Raw genomic sequence first — 12,154 nt, forward strand, 5'->3', positions numbered from 1 at the left:
TGAATAGAAAATGATTTGTGCAGAAAGCAAAATATAAAACAGGACAGACACATTATCATATCATTAAATAAGTCAATTCAAGTTTCTTTTCATAAAATCCCAAATGCCAAAGGAGAAGGAGACTGCAATCATATGAGGATCAGTCAACTACAGCCAGGTTTTGATAATAATTGCCAGAGATGGCTGCTTCCATAACATGATCGGGGCTGACATCCCCATCATTGTCCAAGAAGCAATTGACCAAGTTCTTGGAGTAGCCAGTCATCCTGGCCACCCCTTGTTCTGCAGAACAGGCCACCGGGATAGCCTCGTCTTCGTTCATATCCCAAAACACTACGCGTGGCACCACATCGCCATATCCTTTCTCCTTAAACTTGCTCTGTATTGTCTGATAATCAGTCTTCCAGCTATTTGCGGAAGCATCATCAAAATCTTGGTCACTGGTGAACACATACAACCTCTTGATCATTTGCTCTGGCTTCAAGTTCCCCTTCACAGCCACTTCCAGGATCAAATCAAACACCTTGTTAAAATCAGTCTCCCCGTCCCAGTCCTGGTTGTCCATCCTCCTCATAAACGCGCACTTGGACTTAAGATCATCGCCTTGTATCAAAAGTAGCTGAGGATTTCGACTAAAAGTGAAGACCTTTCCTTCCATGGCTCTTCACTCAGCTCAGACACCAACAGTCCCAAACCCAATGAAAAATTCATGGGATCCCAAGACATCCTTCCAGAGACGTCACACACAGCTAAGCAGTTCTTGAACTTTCCCCGCTTTGAATACATCTCCTCCACCATCGCCTTCCACTGAGCCTCAGCCAGTTCCCCGAAATTGCGGTCATTCACATAGCCTATGATCTGATGTGGAAGCATAGCACCTGCTTCAATCTTTTTTGAGTTGACACGCATCAAATACTTCTTCACCCGAGGCTCCTCTCCCCTTCTTACATAGGGTACATATTTTTCTTCATAACCTTCTTTAATGACTTTCCTCAAGGGCTCCAAAACTTCATTCATCAGCCGCTCTCGAACTCTTGACACGTAATCCGCCTCCTCCTCCTCAACAGAATTACCTTTCTTGCATTCCTCTTGCGGGAAAAGCTTCCTTGCAATGGTCTCACAAAGCAACGTGGAGCGATCAAAGAAGGAATCGACAGAAGGGCACCACTTGGCTGCCATGGTTAACTTCAACTCCAAATTTAACTTGTCAGGACCATTGACATTTTCCATCTTCTGCTTCTCATATTTCTTCAAATTCTGAATATCAGACTTCAAGCATTCAGCGTAAAGATCCGAAACCCGCTCGTGTAACAGTTGATAATCCGGATCACTTTCATACATCTCAACAGCCTTCCTTGCCATGTCGATCATCTTCTTTCTCGTATTATTACTAATATCTGCCCCGCTGCCTACTTTCTTCTGTATCACGTCCTCCTCGTAAACAAACCACAAATTCCGACTCCGACTCCTCCTCTTCCTCACGGCATTGACATCTAGAATCCCATAGAGAACCTCCAGAATGTCTTTGAAATCCCCCAGTGCCCCAGCAATAGGCACCACATTGCATGCTAGGGTCTTGGGGTGGTTCTGGAAGAGCCAAGACGCCGCCGTGTAAAACAATTCTTTCTCTTGGAAGCGTAGTAGGCTACAGATGAGCTTAAGGGTGGTTAGGGGATTGCGGGACCAGGCGAGTGGGAGCAGTTGCTTCAGATGTCTATGAGTTTTGTCGTTGAAATAGATTGCATGGCAGGGGTTACCAAAGGAGCGGTAATTATCCTTGGTGGTGGATGGGACGGAAGTGAGTTGGTATAGTAATTGGAGTTGTGGTGGTGGTGGTGATGAGGTTACTGGTTGTTTGAGCTCTGGAGGGCCAACAAGAGTTGTAGGAGCAGCCATTCTCGTGAGGTTTGAAATATTACTGCCCACATAGCTTTGGCATGCTTTGAGAACAGAGAGGAGTTGAACTTGCCCTGGCTTCATTACCATCAAATTGGATAGTGCCAATCTGAATTTGTTGCAGAGGAGAAATGAAATGCCTGTTCTTATTTTGGATAATAATATAGGATCCCTCCTGCTTTTGCTTGGGAAGCAAGGATTTTATTTGAGACCCAAGCAATTTCCTTGGATGTATATCTCTGCATGCATCTCGGCCATTTAATTTCAATATCATCTTGGTATAAAATCTGATCCCGGCCAATCAAAAAAAGATTAATCACTCAAATAAAATCGTGTAATTAGTTAAATCAGGGGAGGAGAATATATAAATCAACTTATAAGATGAAAACTATTCCAATTCAAATGATTACTTTTGGGTTTAATTATTCTAACTACTTTCTTTTCTTTTTCCTATTTCTTCCTCTTTCCTTTTCTTTATAATTCAAAAATAAATAGAGTCTTGTCCATCCTAGTTAAGCTTTTTACCAATTATTTCTCAATGGCAATTTAAATTTAAATTGTATCCGAAATAAATTTTAGATAGGGCTAGGATTCTTTTGTTTTTTTATTTTCTCCCTCTATTTAACTATCAAAACCAGTCCCATAAACCCTAATCTATAGCAAAGCACAAGTTAATGTCATGCTGATACTCACAATCCAAGCTCAGATACCTGCTTTTCAAAGACCACCAACAGTCCATGCCACCAAGTTGATGGTGAGAAAACAGCGATGGATTTGAAGACAACAAGCAGCTGTCAATGGGAATTTGGGATTTACAGGACCAAAATTCCTGCAGCAGCAAGTCCAGTTCCAAACATGTTACTTCTCTCTCTAAAAAAATGTTACCTCAAGCAAAAATTCAAATCAAAAGCACTAGCACTATAAAGAAGGAACTATGTAAATTTGCACATACAGACCCAACCTGCCTAAACAAAACACACCTCCTTCATTTGTTCTGTGTCCAACACCCGACGCACTCGCTCTTCCTGCACCAATTTACAGTAATGCTGCCTTGTTCAACAAGCAGTCACCATTAACAATACTAATTAGCTTTCACTAACAAATACATCAAAATTTACATTCATCCAAGTCCAGCAACAAACAAACACAACCATTCCAAAATTTTCCTTGATGCATTGCTAAACCAACAATTTCAAAACATTTATTAGTTCCCTTCTCCAATTTAGTATATATGACATACATAATTAAAAGGCTATCCAATCCAAGACAATTATAAAGAAACAGATCTTCTTCTTCTGTTTTCTTTTTCCCTTTTTTTTCTTCCTCTTTTTGTGGGAAACTCAATCGGCTTCTTGCAAGCCATCCAAGACAACTGACCCAACTAACAAGCCAGCAGCGCCAGCCCCAAGCGTACCAGCCACCACAGCCTGCACGGCCACCAGCGCCCCTGAGTCATCCGGTATCAGCACGATGGCCGCCACCGCCGCCACCAGAATCGGCAGTGCCGCCGAGGCCAAGGCGGAGGGGGAGAAGCCTGCAGCTTTCTCGAGCAGGCTGAGCAGCCCAAGCTCCTCGGCCTTCGAAAGCAGCCCCAATTTCTCAATCGACGTGAGGGTCAGCCCAAGCTCCTCTGCCTTGGTTAAAAGCCCAGCCTTTTCAACTTTGCTGAGGACCTTCTGCTTCTCCAGCTTCTTGAAGACGTCCACTTCAACTTCCTCCGCCCCTTCGTAGAAGATTCCGGCTCCGTACCACTTCTTCTGCCAGCCTCCGTCGAGCTTGTTCACCTGGGTATTTATGCAATTAACGTTTTCTCAGCAACCAAACAAATGGGTATTTAAAGAATTGCACTTTCTCGGCAGCCAAACAGAAGTAGAATAGAGTAGACGTACCTTCTTTTGGGGTGCCATGGAAACAACAGTTAAAGGTCTTGATTTGGAGGGGGAGTTGCAGGGACGGCCAGAGATGCAATGGTAGTGAGATTTGGAGGAGAGGAAGGTGCTGGTGTGGCTGAGGTTTCCATAGATATTACAAGTAGCTGAAGATGTTGCAGTAGAGGCAGCCATGGATGATGTGTCTCGAAGCTCTGGCTCTCTCTGTGTTTTGAGAGTGTCTGTGCTTGTGGACTGCCACGTGGGATGCCAGAGAGAAAGAGAAAGAGAGAGAAAGGAAGAAGCGGGTTTGTTTGTATGTGTACCCAAAATCTAACGTCGCTGTATACCCGCCAATCAAATTTGATGAAAGGTGATAGCTTTATCTTTCCCAAATTCTAATTAATTACAAAAGAAATGTTTTTAATTTTATTCCCACAAATATGGGTGATCCAAGCCCAACCCATTTAATAAGGCTATTTAAACTTGAAGCTAAGCCCAAGACTAAGGGTGATCTAAGCCTAACCCATTTAATAAGGCTACTTACACTTGAAGCTAGGCCCAAGACTAAGCCACTGTTTATTTGTCATGGCCTATTATGAAAGAACCGAATTTCTATAAGAGCACTTCCACTGCAGAGTCCAGTCTGGGCAAAAGGCCCCGTAGGTTAAAGAAACCCACTTCATATCATAAATCCAGCTCAGGCAGATGGTGGGTTCCAAGAAAGATTAGGCAGGCCCGAAGGTAAGAACAATTCGAGCTATTGCCTAAGGGCGCTGACGTCAGTGAATAAATTTTTTTTTCTGAAAAATTACCAAAAAATTTTAGAATCTTTTTTTATACATAGCAATTTTTATTTATTATTAACCTCATACATAAAATAAAATAAATCCCATGTAAATAGTAATTGCCCTTAAGTTGCCATGACAATGGATGAAAAACAAAAAGTTATTATATGGGAGACTTTGGAAAAGACCAAAGGAGAGAGAAATTTTTTAAAAGAAGCCAAAATGGACAAAATTGCCCTTATTTATTTTTGGATTTATTAAGGAATCTTTTACATTTGCATATCTTTTATTTGAAAATTGAGAGGTTTTTCTGTCTTTTTTGAAAAGTTTTGGCTTTCTCAAAAAATAAAATTTTTTGTGTGGCTAAAATTTAAATTTACTTTGGTAATAAAACTATTCACATAAATAGTGAGAGGTTATGTTAAAGAGATGTGTTGACCGATTCAATCCATCTGTCCGATAACAACAATACAATTGATTTTTTTTAATCATATAATATACAATTAAAAATAGTCTTATTATAACCCCTGGGTATAACCTATTTTCCACTAGAATGATGTATTCATGAAATGACTTCTTCACTAACCTCGTATATTTCGTGGAAATTTATGCATGTGAAGACAAATATAAAGATATATATGTTGTGAAATCTTATCTTTAGATTTTGTACATGTCTTGTTTTTATTTAAAAGTTACCTAAGTTTTCTACGACAACCTTTTAAACTGAATATTATATGCCAAGTCCTAGTCTTTGGAGATTGCTAATTGATAAAATTTCACTTTCAAATTAACTTCTTCAGATTATCTAATTCTATCACTAACCAGCCTATGCTCTATCTAATGATATTTTTCTCCATTTTAGTCCTAATCTAATTCTATCACATCCTCTTTCATTTTCCTACGTTGCTCTTGTTTCTGCCCTTCTTAATGTCATTAACGTTTAAGGAGAAGATGACTTGATTGTCCTCAATGAAAACCCAAACAAGCTTGAATTTTGTGATAAGTTCTAATCTTATTTTGTAATTAAAAGACCAGAAAAGCATGCGTGGATCCATAGTGTACATGCTCAAAGCAAATTCATAAATGAGTTATAATTTGCAGTGTGAAAAAGTCATCAGACACTCTTTTAAGTGTCGTTTCTCTTTTTCAATAAAGAAGTGCATGATGACTTTTTTGGAGTGCAAATAATATTTTCCGTTTGTAAGTGTGATAGTATACTATAGATTTTGGTTTTCAAACACATACAATCTTGAAAATGATAAATTCAACTTGCATGATCCTACCTACATATGATAGAAGAGATTCAACATAATTATGAAGCTCTCCTCAGTTGTAACTCGAAAAACTTGTAGTTAAACAAATAGGAAACCTTGGCGTCAAAGAAACATAATGGTTGACCGGGCCCAATCAAACGTGGCCGTTAAATTTTCGGACCCACTTGTGAATTGTAATCTGATGTGTAATTAGGAAAAGGGACGTGGCGATTTGTGAGCTGTGTTTTGAAAGTTTACGTGGGCATTGTCATCACCGTCACCGAATTAATAACACTGGCGCGAAACGACGACGTTAGCAGGTTTGTTATCGAAACTATTGGCAAATTGCCAATTGGTCCTTTGCTTGACGAAATATTTGGTCTCCTGAAATTCACACAATCTGTTTGCTCCGATGGAAAACTCAAAGCATCTCACTTTCCCCGGTTGGTATTCGAAAGCGTAGTTCTCATCTTCGTCATATTGAAGGGTCAACTAAAATTCCTGAAGAAATTGCAGAGAAGGTACATTCACGTCTCTTTCATTGCAAGTCTCAATCTTGGTTATGGGGATTCTTTGCAATTTCCATGTAGTTAAGCATTTATTATAGCAAAACTATTCGCTTTTTGCATTTTCTGCATATCTTCCTGACCAAGTTCTCGTTTTTTCCCGGCATATCTATTTTGTTTATTGAATTACAATATGGGTATCGGATAATGTAATCTGTGGAGTGGTAATAATTGATTTCAGGTAAAAAACGTTTATATTTTTGGGTAAAAAGAAACAAATGCAGCAAACCCAGATGTCATTTTCTTGGTTAAGACGGCAAAGCTCTCTGAGCTGTTAGCTGTCACAATCCCGTTTAGAAATGGTTTGGTCGAATTGTATTCATTTGATCAAATGTCTGTTCTTGTTCTTTTATTCTGTATACCAAACTGTATTGGTTGTATCTTGATGAATACTATGTACTGCTACCCTTGACGATGTTTTTGAGGCTTCTTCTGCACTAAACTAGTTTATCTGTATAATTATATTTAGGAATTTACAATTTGTTTTTCTGTTCTTCTTATTGGTTTTTGCATTTAATTGTGTATAGTTGTACGAAGTCTTTGAGGAGGTTTGTTGTTACAGGTCATAGGATTAAGTTCCCTTTGGGTATCCAATCTGTTGACTTTCGATTTTTCCGTTGTGCCAGAGTGGTAAAGCCTGAAACTTGTATTAGTATACGCATAAAATGGAATCATAAAAAGAAAAAAATATATTATGAGTTATTTTTATAATATTTTACTGTGTAATTTTGTGGACTGTAGCCTTCTTCAAGAGTTTTACAAGTTATCGTCTTTTGAGTCTATATAAATCTCAACTTGTTTGGGTCGTCTCATTCCTATCTTCTTCCCTTTCTCTCTTGTCCGCTCTTCTGTTATACTAACTGTAAGTCTCTCTCTCTCTCTCTCTCTCTCTCTCTCTCGGGGAGAAATATACATAGGCGAACAAATAGCTCTGCGGGGTGTATGTGTTCTTGTTCTTGGCTCTTTTTAATCCGTTATGCTTCTAGCAAAAACCTGTTTTTACTTACTTGGAATCTTGGATGGTGTTATGAAAGATCAATTTGAACTTGTGATTTGAACTTGTGTCTATTTTGCATTCAATCCCGAGTTGTATTTTCTCTCTGCTTTGCTTGACATACGAATTTTAAATCACTCTCTTTCATGCCTGCACGCATACAGGGATATAAACAATAGTTTAATTGCCATAGATGAATTGAACTTTGAAGATGATGTTCTCGGTATGGACTATGAGTCTTGAACACGTGATCTGAATAGTTTCTAATGAATGAATCATTGTGAGATTATTTGATGAACTCTGTGTACGAATATATCTAATGCCATGGACATGCTAAAATCATGATTGTTACTATTTAATCCTCTTTTTAAATTTCCTAAAAATTGTTTATTTCTGGAAAATTCCTTATTTGCATCTATGTTTCGTGAAGGTACAAATAGTGAAGAGAACATGGGTAATCTTTTCTGTTGTGTACAAGTTGATCAATCCAAAGTAGCTATAAAGGAAAAATTTGGTAGGTTTGTGGAAGTTCTTGAGCCAGGATGCCATTGCCTGCCTTGGTTTCTTGGGCATCAGATTGCTGGTCATCTCTCTCTTCGTTTGCAGCAATTGGATGTGCGCTGTGAGACCAAGACAAAGGTTTCTCAATTTTCATAAGTAGACTTAATCCATATAATAGTGATCATTACATGTCTTTTAATTGAATATCTAATACTTTCGTTCTCCAAAGTTCTCTTACAAGCAAAAAATTGCCCATCTCATTTTGTCATCTAGGCTAGTGCCTCAGTTTGTATGCATTTTTCACACATGAATCTAAGTAGAGGGAGCATATACTCTTTTCTAAATTTGTAAGTGTTCACATCAGTGCATGCTTAAGCCGAGTATGCTAATGATTTTTTTAAAATCAATATAGAGCAATAATGGGAAAGGAATTGAGATGAAAAAGTCTTTATATTAAAATATCTTGCACTTTACTGTTTACTTACTGCATGTTCTCTATATGCGCCTCTTTAATACGTTGATTTATATGTTCTTTAGGACAACGTATTTGTCAACGTCGTTGCATCTATTCAATATCGTGCTCTGGCAGACAAAGCAGATGATGCCTTCTACAAACTCACCAACACAAGGTCTCAAATCCAGGCCTATGTTTTTGATGGTATAAACTAAATATCCTTCTTAATGAATTAGAGATATGCAATTGTTTTTATACAAGTGTTTTTAGCTTTTTTCCCATCACAAGTATTTTTCACTAATTGAGTTTGCTTTTTTCATTTTGTTAGTGATTAGAGCTAGTGTTCCAAAGCTCAACCTGGATGCTGCCTTTGAGCAAAAGAATGAAATTGCAAAAGCTGTGGAAGAAGAGCTCGAGAAAGTAATGTGGCAAAACAGAAGTAATATAATGCTATGCACTCTAAATATAACTTGATTCTAACCATGTTACTCTTTCTCCGTTGCAGGCTATGTCTGCTTATGGTTATGAGATTGTACAAACGCTCATTGTTGACATAGAACCAGATGAGCATGTGAAACGGGCAATGAACGAAATCAATGCTGGTATAAGTCATATCTGTGATGATTATCATATTCCTTTTAACTTGTGTTATTGTATTGCACTGGTGGTCTGTTCAGTTTCAATTATTTTACCATTTCTTCTGTGTATTTTTCAGCTGCAAGAATGCGCGTGGCAGCTAATGAGAAGGCAGAGGCAGAGAAGATTTTGCAAATTAAGCGGGCTGAGGGTGAGGCCGAGTCCAAGTATCTCTCTGGGCTGGGTATAGCTCGCCAGCGTCAAGCAATTGTAGATGGTTTGAGAGACAGTGTGCTGGGCTTCTCTGTCAATGTTCCAGGGACTACTGCAAAGGATGTCATGGACATGGTCCTTGTGACTCAGTATTTTGACACCATGAAGGAAATTGGCGCTTCCTCTAAATCCTCTGCCGTGTTTATTCCCCATGGACCTGGTTCTGTCCGTGATGTAGCTTCTCAGATTCGTGATGGACTTCTTCAGGGTTCTCACCAGTAGTTCGGAACTTCTACAAGTTTTTCATTTCTTATCTGCAAGTCTTTTTTTTGCTTCATCCCAAGGTGTTCTGTTTGCTATAGTTTTGTTTCATGGTTTCATTTAATTGTTCAATACTGCCACTGTATACTTGTGGTGAGCATATAATGATCGTATACAATGAGTGAATTCTTCTTGCTTGAACTTGATTCTTGTACAGTTTCACCTTTTAAGTGTGTAGACGACTGAAAAGTGTATGAATTTCTTCACAAAAAAGAATCCTATTTGTTCATTATCTTTCTCCAAATAAGCTTCACTGTATTAGTTTATTAGATATATGAAGAATTCTCTCACTTGGCAGAGTTAATCTTCTTAAATGTGATGGTTATTGGCCATGGATATGTGTGTAGCTTGAGGTAATCCAAAGCAGTTTCAGAAGAAACAAAAGAAAAAGAAAAGAAGTACAAGTTTCTACCAAGGAAAATGTATATGAAGCCAGCTACGTGGGTTCCTAGCCTTTCTTTTTCGGAGTCTGTCCTGAACGTAATTAAAAGTGAAATTAAATAACCAAACATCTAATCCTCCTTGTATTAAGCAAGGCTTTGGCATAACCCATAACCATCCTGAAATAGAAAGAATATTTCTTCCCAGTATACAGTACTGAATTTCATCGGATTTTATACATTTTCCCCTTCATTTTCTCCACTATTGACCTCATAAAAACTAATACAAAACCAAAAATAATCAGAACATGATAATAACAATTTGCAGCACCAGCAAAAGTTGCTTCCAAATGGTGTTCCTTTAGAGCCTAACAGCCAGAGATAGTCCAATTTTTGGACTCTTGTTCATGCCTACGAAATCCACCTCTCCAGATATAGACATAAAGATCTTTTGCCAGAATCCTTGCTGTATAACAACACCAACGCTGCCGTGCGTGCTAACTCGAGCCTTCGCCAGCGTAGAGGGCAAAAATGCATGCCGGGCACCGACGGCGAGGGCAGTATCATTTGTTGAAAAGCTATGTTTCAACTCTACTCCAAGGGCTGTGTTGGTCAGGGGGTTCACCATGTGGTACCATGAAGCTTTTAAAGTATCAAGCTTGTCCCTGCATAATTTAAAGTGTTATGTTCATGTCAACAAACTTATGCACTATTTCCTTTTCTCCAAGTTCTCACAGGATTGCTCACAAGGACAAGGAAACGGTAGCAAAGGCACTATTGAAGCTCAAACCGGCGTTATTGTCAAATGCACCCGTAGCTATGTCAACGGCAAGGTCAGCTCCAATGGTGAACAGAGAACTGCCTCCTATGCCTACCACACCAGAGAAGTTTGCAACTGGATCATATGTATTGGAGGAATTTCGTATCAGTCCCATTCCTCCAGCAATCCCAGCAAAAGGGCTTTCGTATTGCAGCTCCACCTGTTACCACAATGATCTGTTGATCTTAGAGTGAGGCCTTGTGTAATTTATCACTCATCAAACTTATTAATGGTTTCAAACAACAAGTTGAAAAGTAGCTCAGATGGAAAATTGATGGAAATTCTTACCCGGCCATAATCTGGTATGGTAAAACTGAAGAGGGTGCTGAGGCCAGGAGCAATCAGTTTAACTGCAGAAGTCACAGAAACCAGCAAACCATGCTAAACTATGAGTCCCAGCTCAGTTTTATCATCACCATTGCTCAACAATACTTGACAGATTTAATATTGTAATATTGTGAAGAAGCAACAGATTTGAATTAACCTTTGCATGAAACATCACTGCTCCAGTTGAGGCTTCGATAATCAAACCGCACGGGCGGTTGATAAGCAAAATCCTTGTAGAGAAGATCTGATCAAAAGTAAGAGAACATGTATGAGTAGAGAAAGATCAAAAGAAAAGGACACAAAGAGAAGAGAAGATGGGTGTGTAGAGTGTCTAAAACCTCTGGCCTCCTTGCCAATGTTGAAGGAGGCACCTGGAGTGTTACTCATTTGTTGCTAAACCAACTGGGATCAAGCTTAATTTAAAAAAATCTTTGATTAATTGGTAGAATGTATAATTATGGTGTATAAGGTGGCATGAGAATTTATTGAGAATTCAATTAGGATGGCACCAAAGAAGGAAGAGGAAGTTTCCTTATTGTTGACAAACTAATACTAAACTAGAGAGTACAATGTGGGACAAGAGTGAAAATTCTCTGCGTTGGAGTTTTTCCCATGAAAGGTTGTAGTCACCTTGTTGATGCTTCAAGGATGCAGGACTTCAAATAGGCAAGGAATTCAATAGCTGAAAAAGAAAGAAAAAAAAAAGGAAGGTGGAAATTAACAATTATATTTGTAGTGTCAAGGGCTCAAGGTGATTATCTTGCTAGTGGGTTTTTAGATTAGGGAATTTTCATTTTCTGTGTTGTTTAGATTAGCATTCATCTTCTGGACCAACCCTTACTTTTGGATTTGTTTATATCAAAACCAAATTAGGTAACATAATTGATGAATTCATTGCTATTTACATGGGAAATGAATCAGTGGTACAATTATTTGAAAGACACAAAAACAAAAGTGCCTTGAAAATTTTGAAGTATTTGCAATTCCGATTACAAAAGTCTAAATGGGAAGCAGTTGTGGCAGCAGCGGCTTCACTTGGATTTCTTGTTTCTTTGACTATAAGGCCTAGCTTTTGCCTGAGTTTTGCAGGATCCTTTTTATCTTGAGGGTTCTTTTTCTTGAGAAATTTTTGTATGTTTCGGGTGCACTAGCTAGTTGGTGTACCACACAATACGCATGGGACAAGCTGGTGTACTC

The 12,154-nt window shown here is 38.7% G+C and overlaps 4 protein-coding genes across 7 annotated transcripts; 1 reads left to right on the plus strand and 3 right to left on the minus strand.

Annotated features, from left to right (window-relative positions):
• Positions 1-34: 34 nt before the first annotated feature.
• On the minus strand, positions 35-2,136 carry LOC103338421 (uncharacterized). The gene is given in 2 exon segments (XM_008241622.3): positions 35-654; positions 657-2,136. Coding segments are annotated over 2 exon segments (1,845 nt in total). The 5' UTR covers positions 1,987-2,136; the 3' UTR covers positions 35-139.
• Positions 2,137-3,049: 913 nt separating this feature from the next.
• On the minus strand, positions 3,050-4,078 carry LOC103338420 (transmembrane protein, putative (DUF1118)). Its single transcript, XM_008241621.3, has 2 exons — positions 3,786-4,078; positions 3,050-3,680 (listed from the first exon to the last, which is right to left on the minus strand). Exons 1-2 carry the CDS (start codon positions 3,957-3,959, stop codon positions 3,237-3,239), a joined length of 618 nt encoding a protein of 205 aa, XP_008239843.2. The 5' UTR covers positions 3,960-4,078; the 3' UTR covers positions 3,050-3,236.
• A 2,110-nt stretch (positions 4,079-6,188) lies between these two features.
• HIR1 (SPFH/Band 7/PHB domain-containing membrane-associated protein family) lies at positions 6,189-9,662 on the plus strand. 4 transcript variants are annotated; one of them, XM_008241617.2, is made up of 6 exons: positions 6,189-6,326; positions 7,796-8,004; positions 8,404-8,524; positions 8,649-8,740; positions 8,826-8,922; positions 9,036-9,662. In XM_008241617.2, the coding sequence occupies exons 2-6, from the start codon at positions 7,816-7,818 to the stop codon at positions 9,389-9,391; spliced, it is 855 nt and encodes a 284-aa protein (XP_008239839.1). In that variant the 5' UTR covers positions 6,189-6,326; positions 7,796-7,815; the 3' UTR covers positions 9,392-9,662. The 4 variants fall into 4 exon arrangements, with proteins under 4 accessions (XP_008239839.1, XP_008239842.1, XP_008239840.1 ...); XM_008241620.3 differs by lacking the exon at positions 6,189-6,326 and adding an exon at positions 7,102-7,233; XM_008241618.3 differs by lacking the exon at positions 6,189-6,326 and adding an exon at positions 7,216-7,233 and having other exon boundaries at positions 7,806-8,004.
• A 222-nt stretch (positions 9,663-9,884) lies between these two features.
• Positions 9,885-11,470, minus strand: LOC103338418 (mitochondrial outer membrane protein porin of 36 kDa-like). The gene is made up of 5 exons (XM_008241616.2): positions 11,296-11,470; positions 11,115-11,201; positions 10,919-10,980; positions 10,558-10,790; positions 9,885-10,475 (listed from the first exon to the last, which is right to left on the minus strand). The coding sequence occupies exons 1-5, from the start codon at positions 11,342-11,344 to the stop codon at positions 10,172-10,174; spliced, it is 735 nt and encodes a 244-aa protein (XP_008239838.2). The 5' UTR covers positions 11,345-11,470; the 3' UTR covers positions 9,885-10,171.
• Positions 11,471-12,154: the final 684 nt, after the last annotated feature.

The sequence above is a fragment of the Prunus mume genome, linkage group LG7, assembly GCF_029339155.1.
Source record: "Prunus mume cultivar Tortuosa linkage group LG7, ASM2933915v1, whole genome shotgun sequence".
Lineage (NCBI taxonomy): Eukaryota > Viridiplantae > Streptophyta > Magnoliopsida > Rosales > Rosaceae > Prunus > Prunus mume.

Coding starts and splice junctions, on each gene's coding strand:
- LOC103338420 (XM_008241621.3), bottom strand. CDS start 3,959: ATGGCTGCCTCTACTGCAACATCTTCAGCTACTTGTAATATCTATGGA. Junction 3,681..3,785: donor CCATGGCACCCCAAAAGAAG/GTACGTCTACTC, acceptor ATAAATACCCAG/GTGAACAAGCTCGACGGAGG.
- LOC103338418 (XM_008241616.2), bottom strand. CDS start 11,344: ATGAGTAACACTCCAGGTGCCTCCTTCAACATTGGCAAGGAGGCCAGA. Junction 10,981..11,114: donor CAGTGATGTTTCATGCAAAG/GTTAATTCAAAT, acceptor TGACTTCTGCAG/TTAAACTGATTGCTCCTGGC. Junction 10,791..10,918: donor CCATACCAGATTATGGCCGG/GTAAGAATTTCC, acceptor TTGTGGTAACAG/GTGGAGCTGCAATACGAAAG.
- HIR1 (XM_016795923.2), top strand. CDS start 7,783: ATGTTTCGTGAAGGTACAAATAGTGAAGAGAACATGGGTAATCTTTTC. Junction 8,005..8,403: donor GCTGTGAGACCAAGACAAAG/GTTTCTCAATTT, acceptor TATGTTCTTTAG/GACAACGTATTTGTCAACGT. Junction 8,741..8,825: donor TGGAAGAAGAGCTCGAGAAA/GTAATGTGGCAA, acceptor TCTCCGTTGCAG/GCTATGTCTGCTTATGGTTA.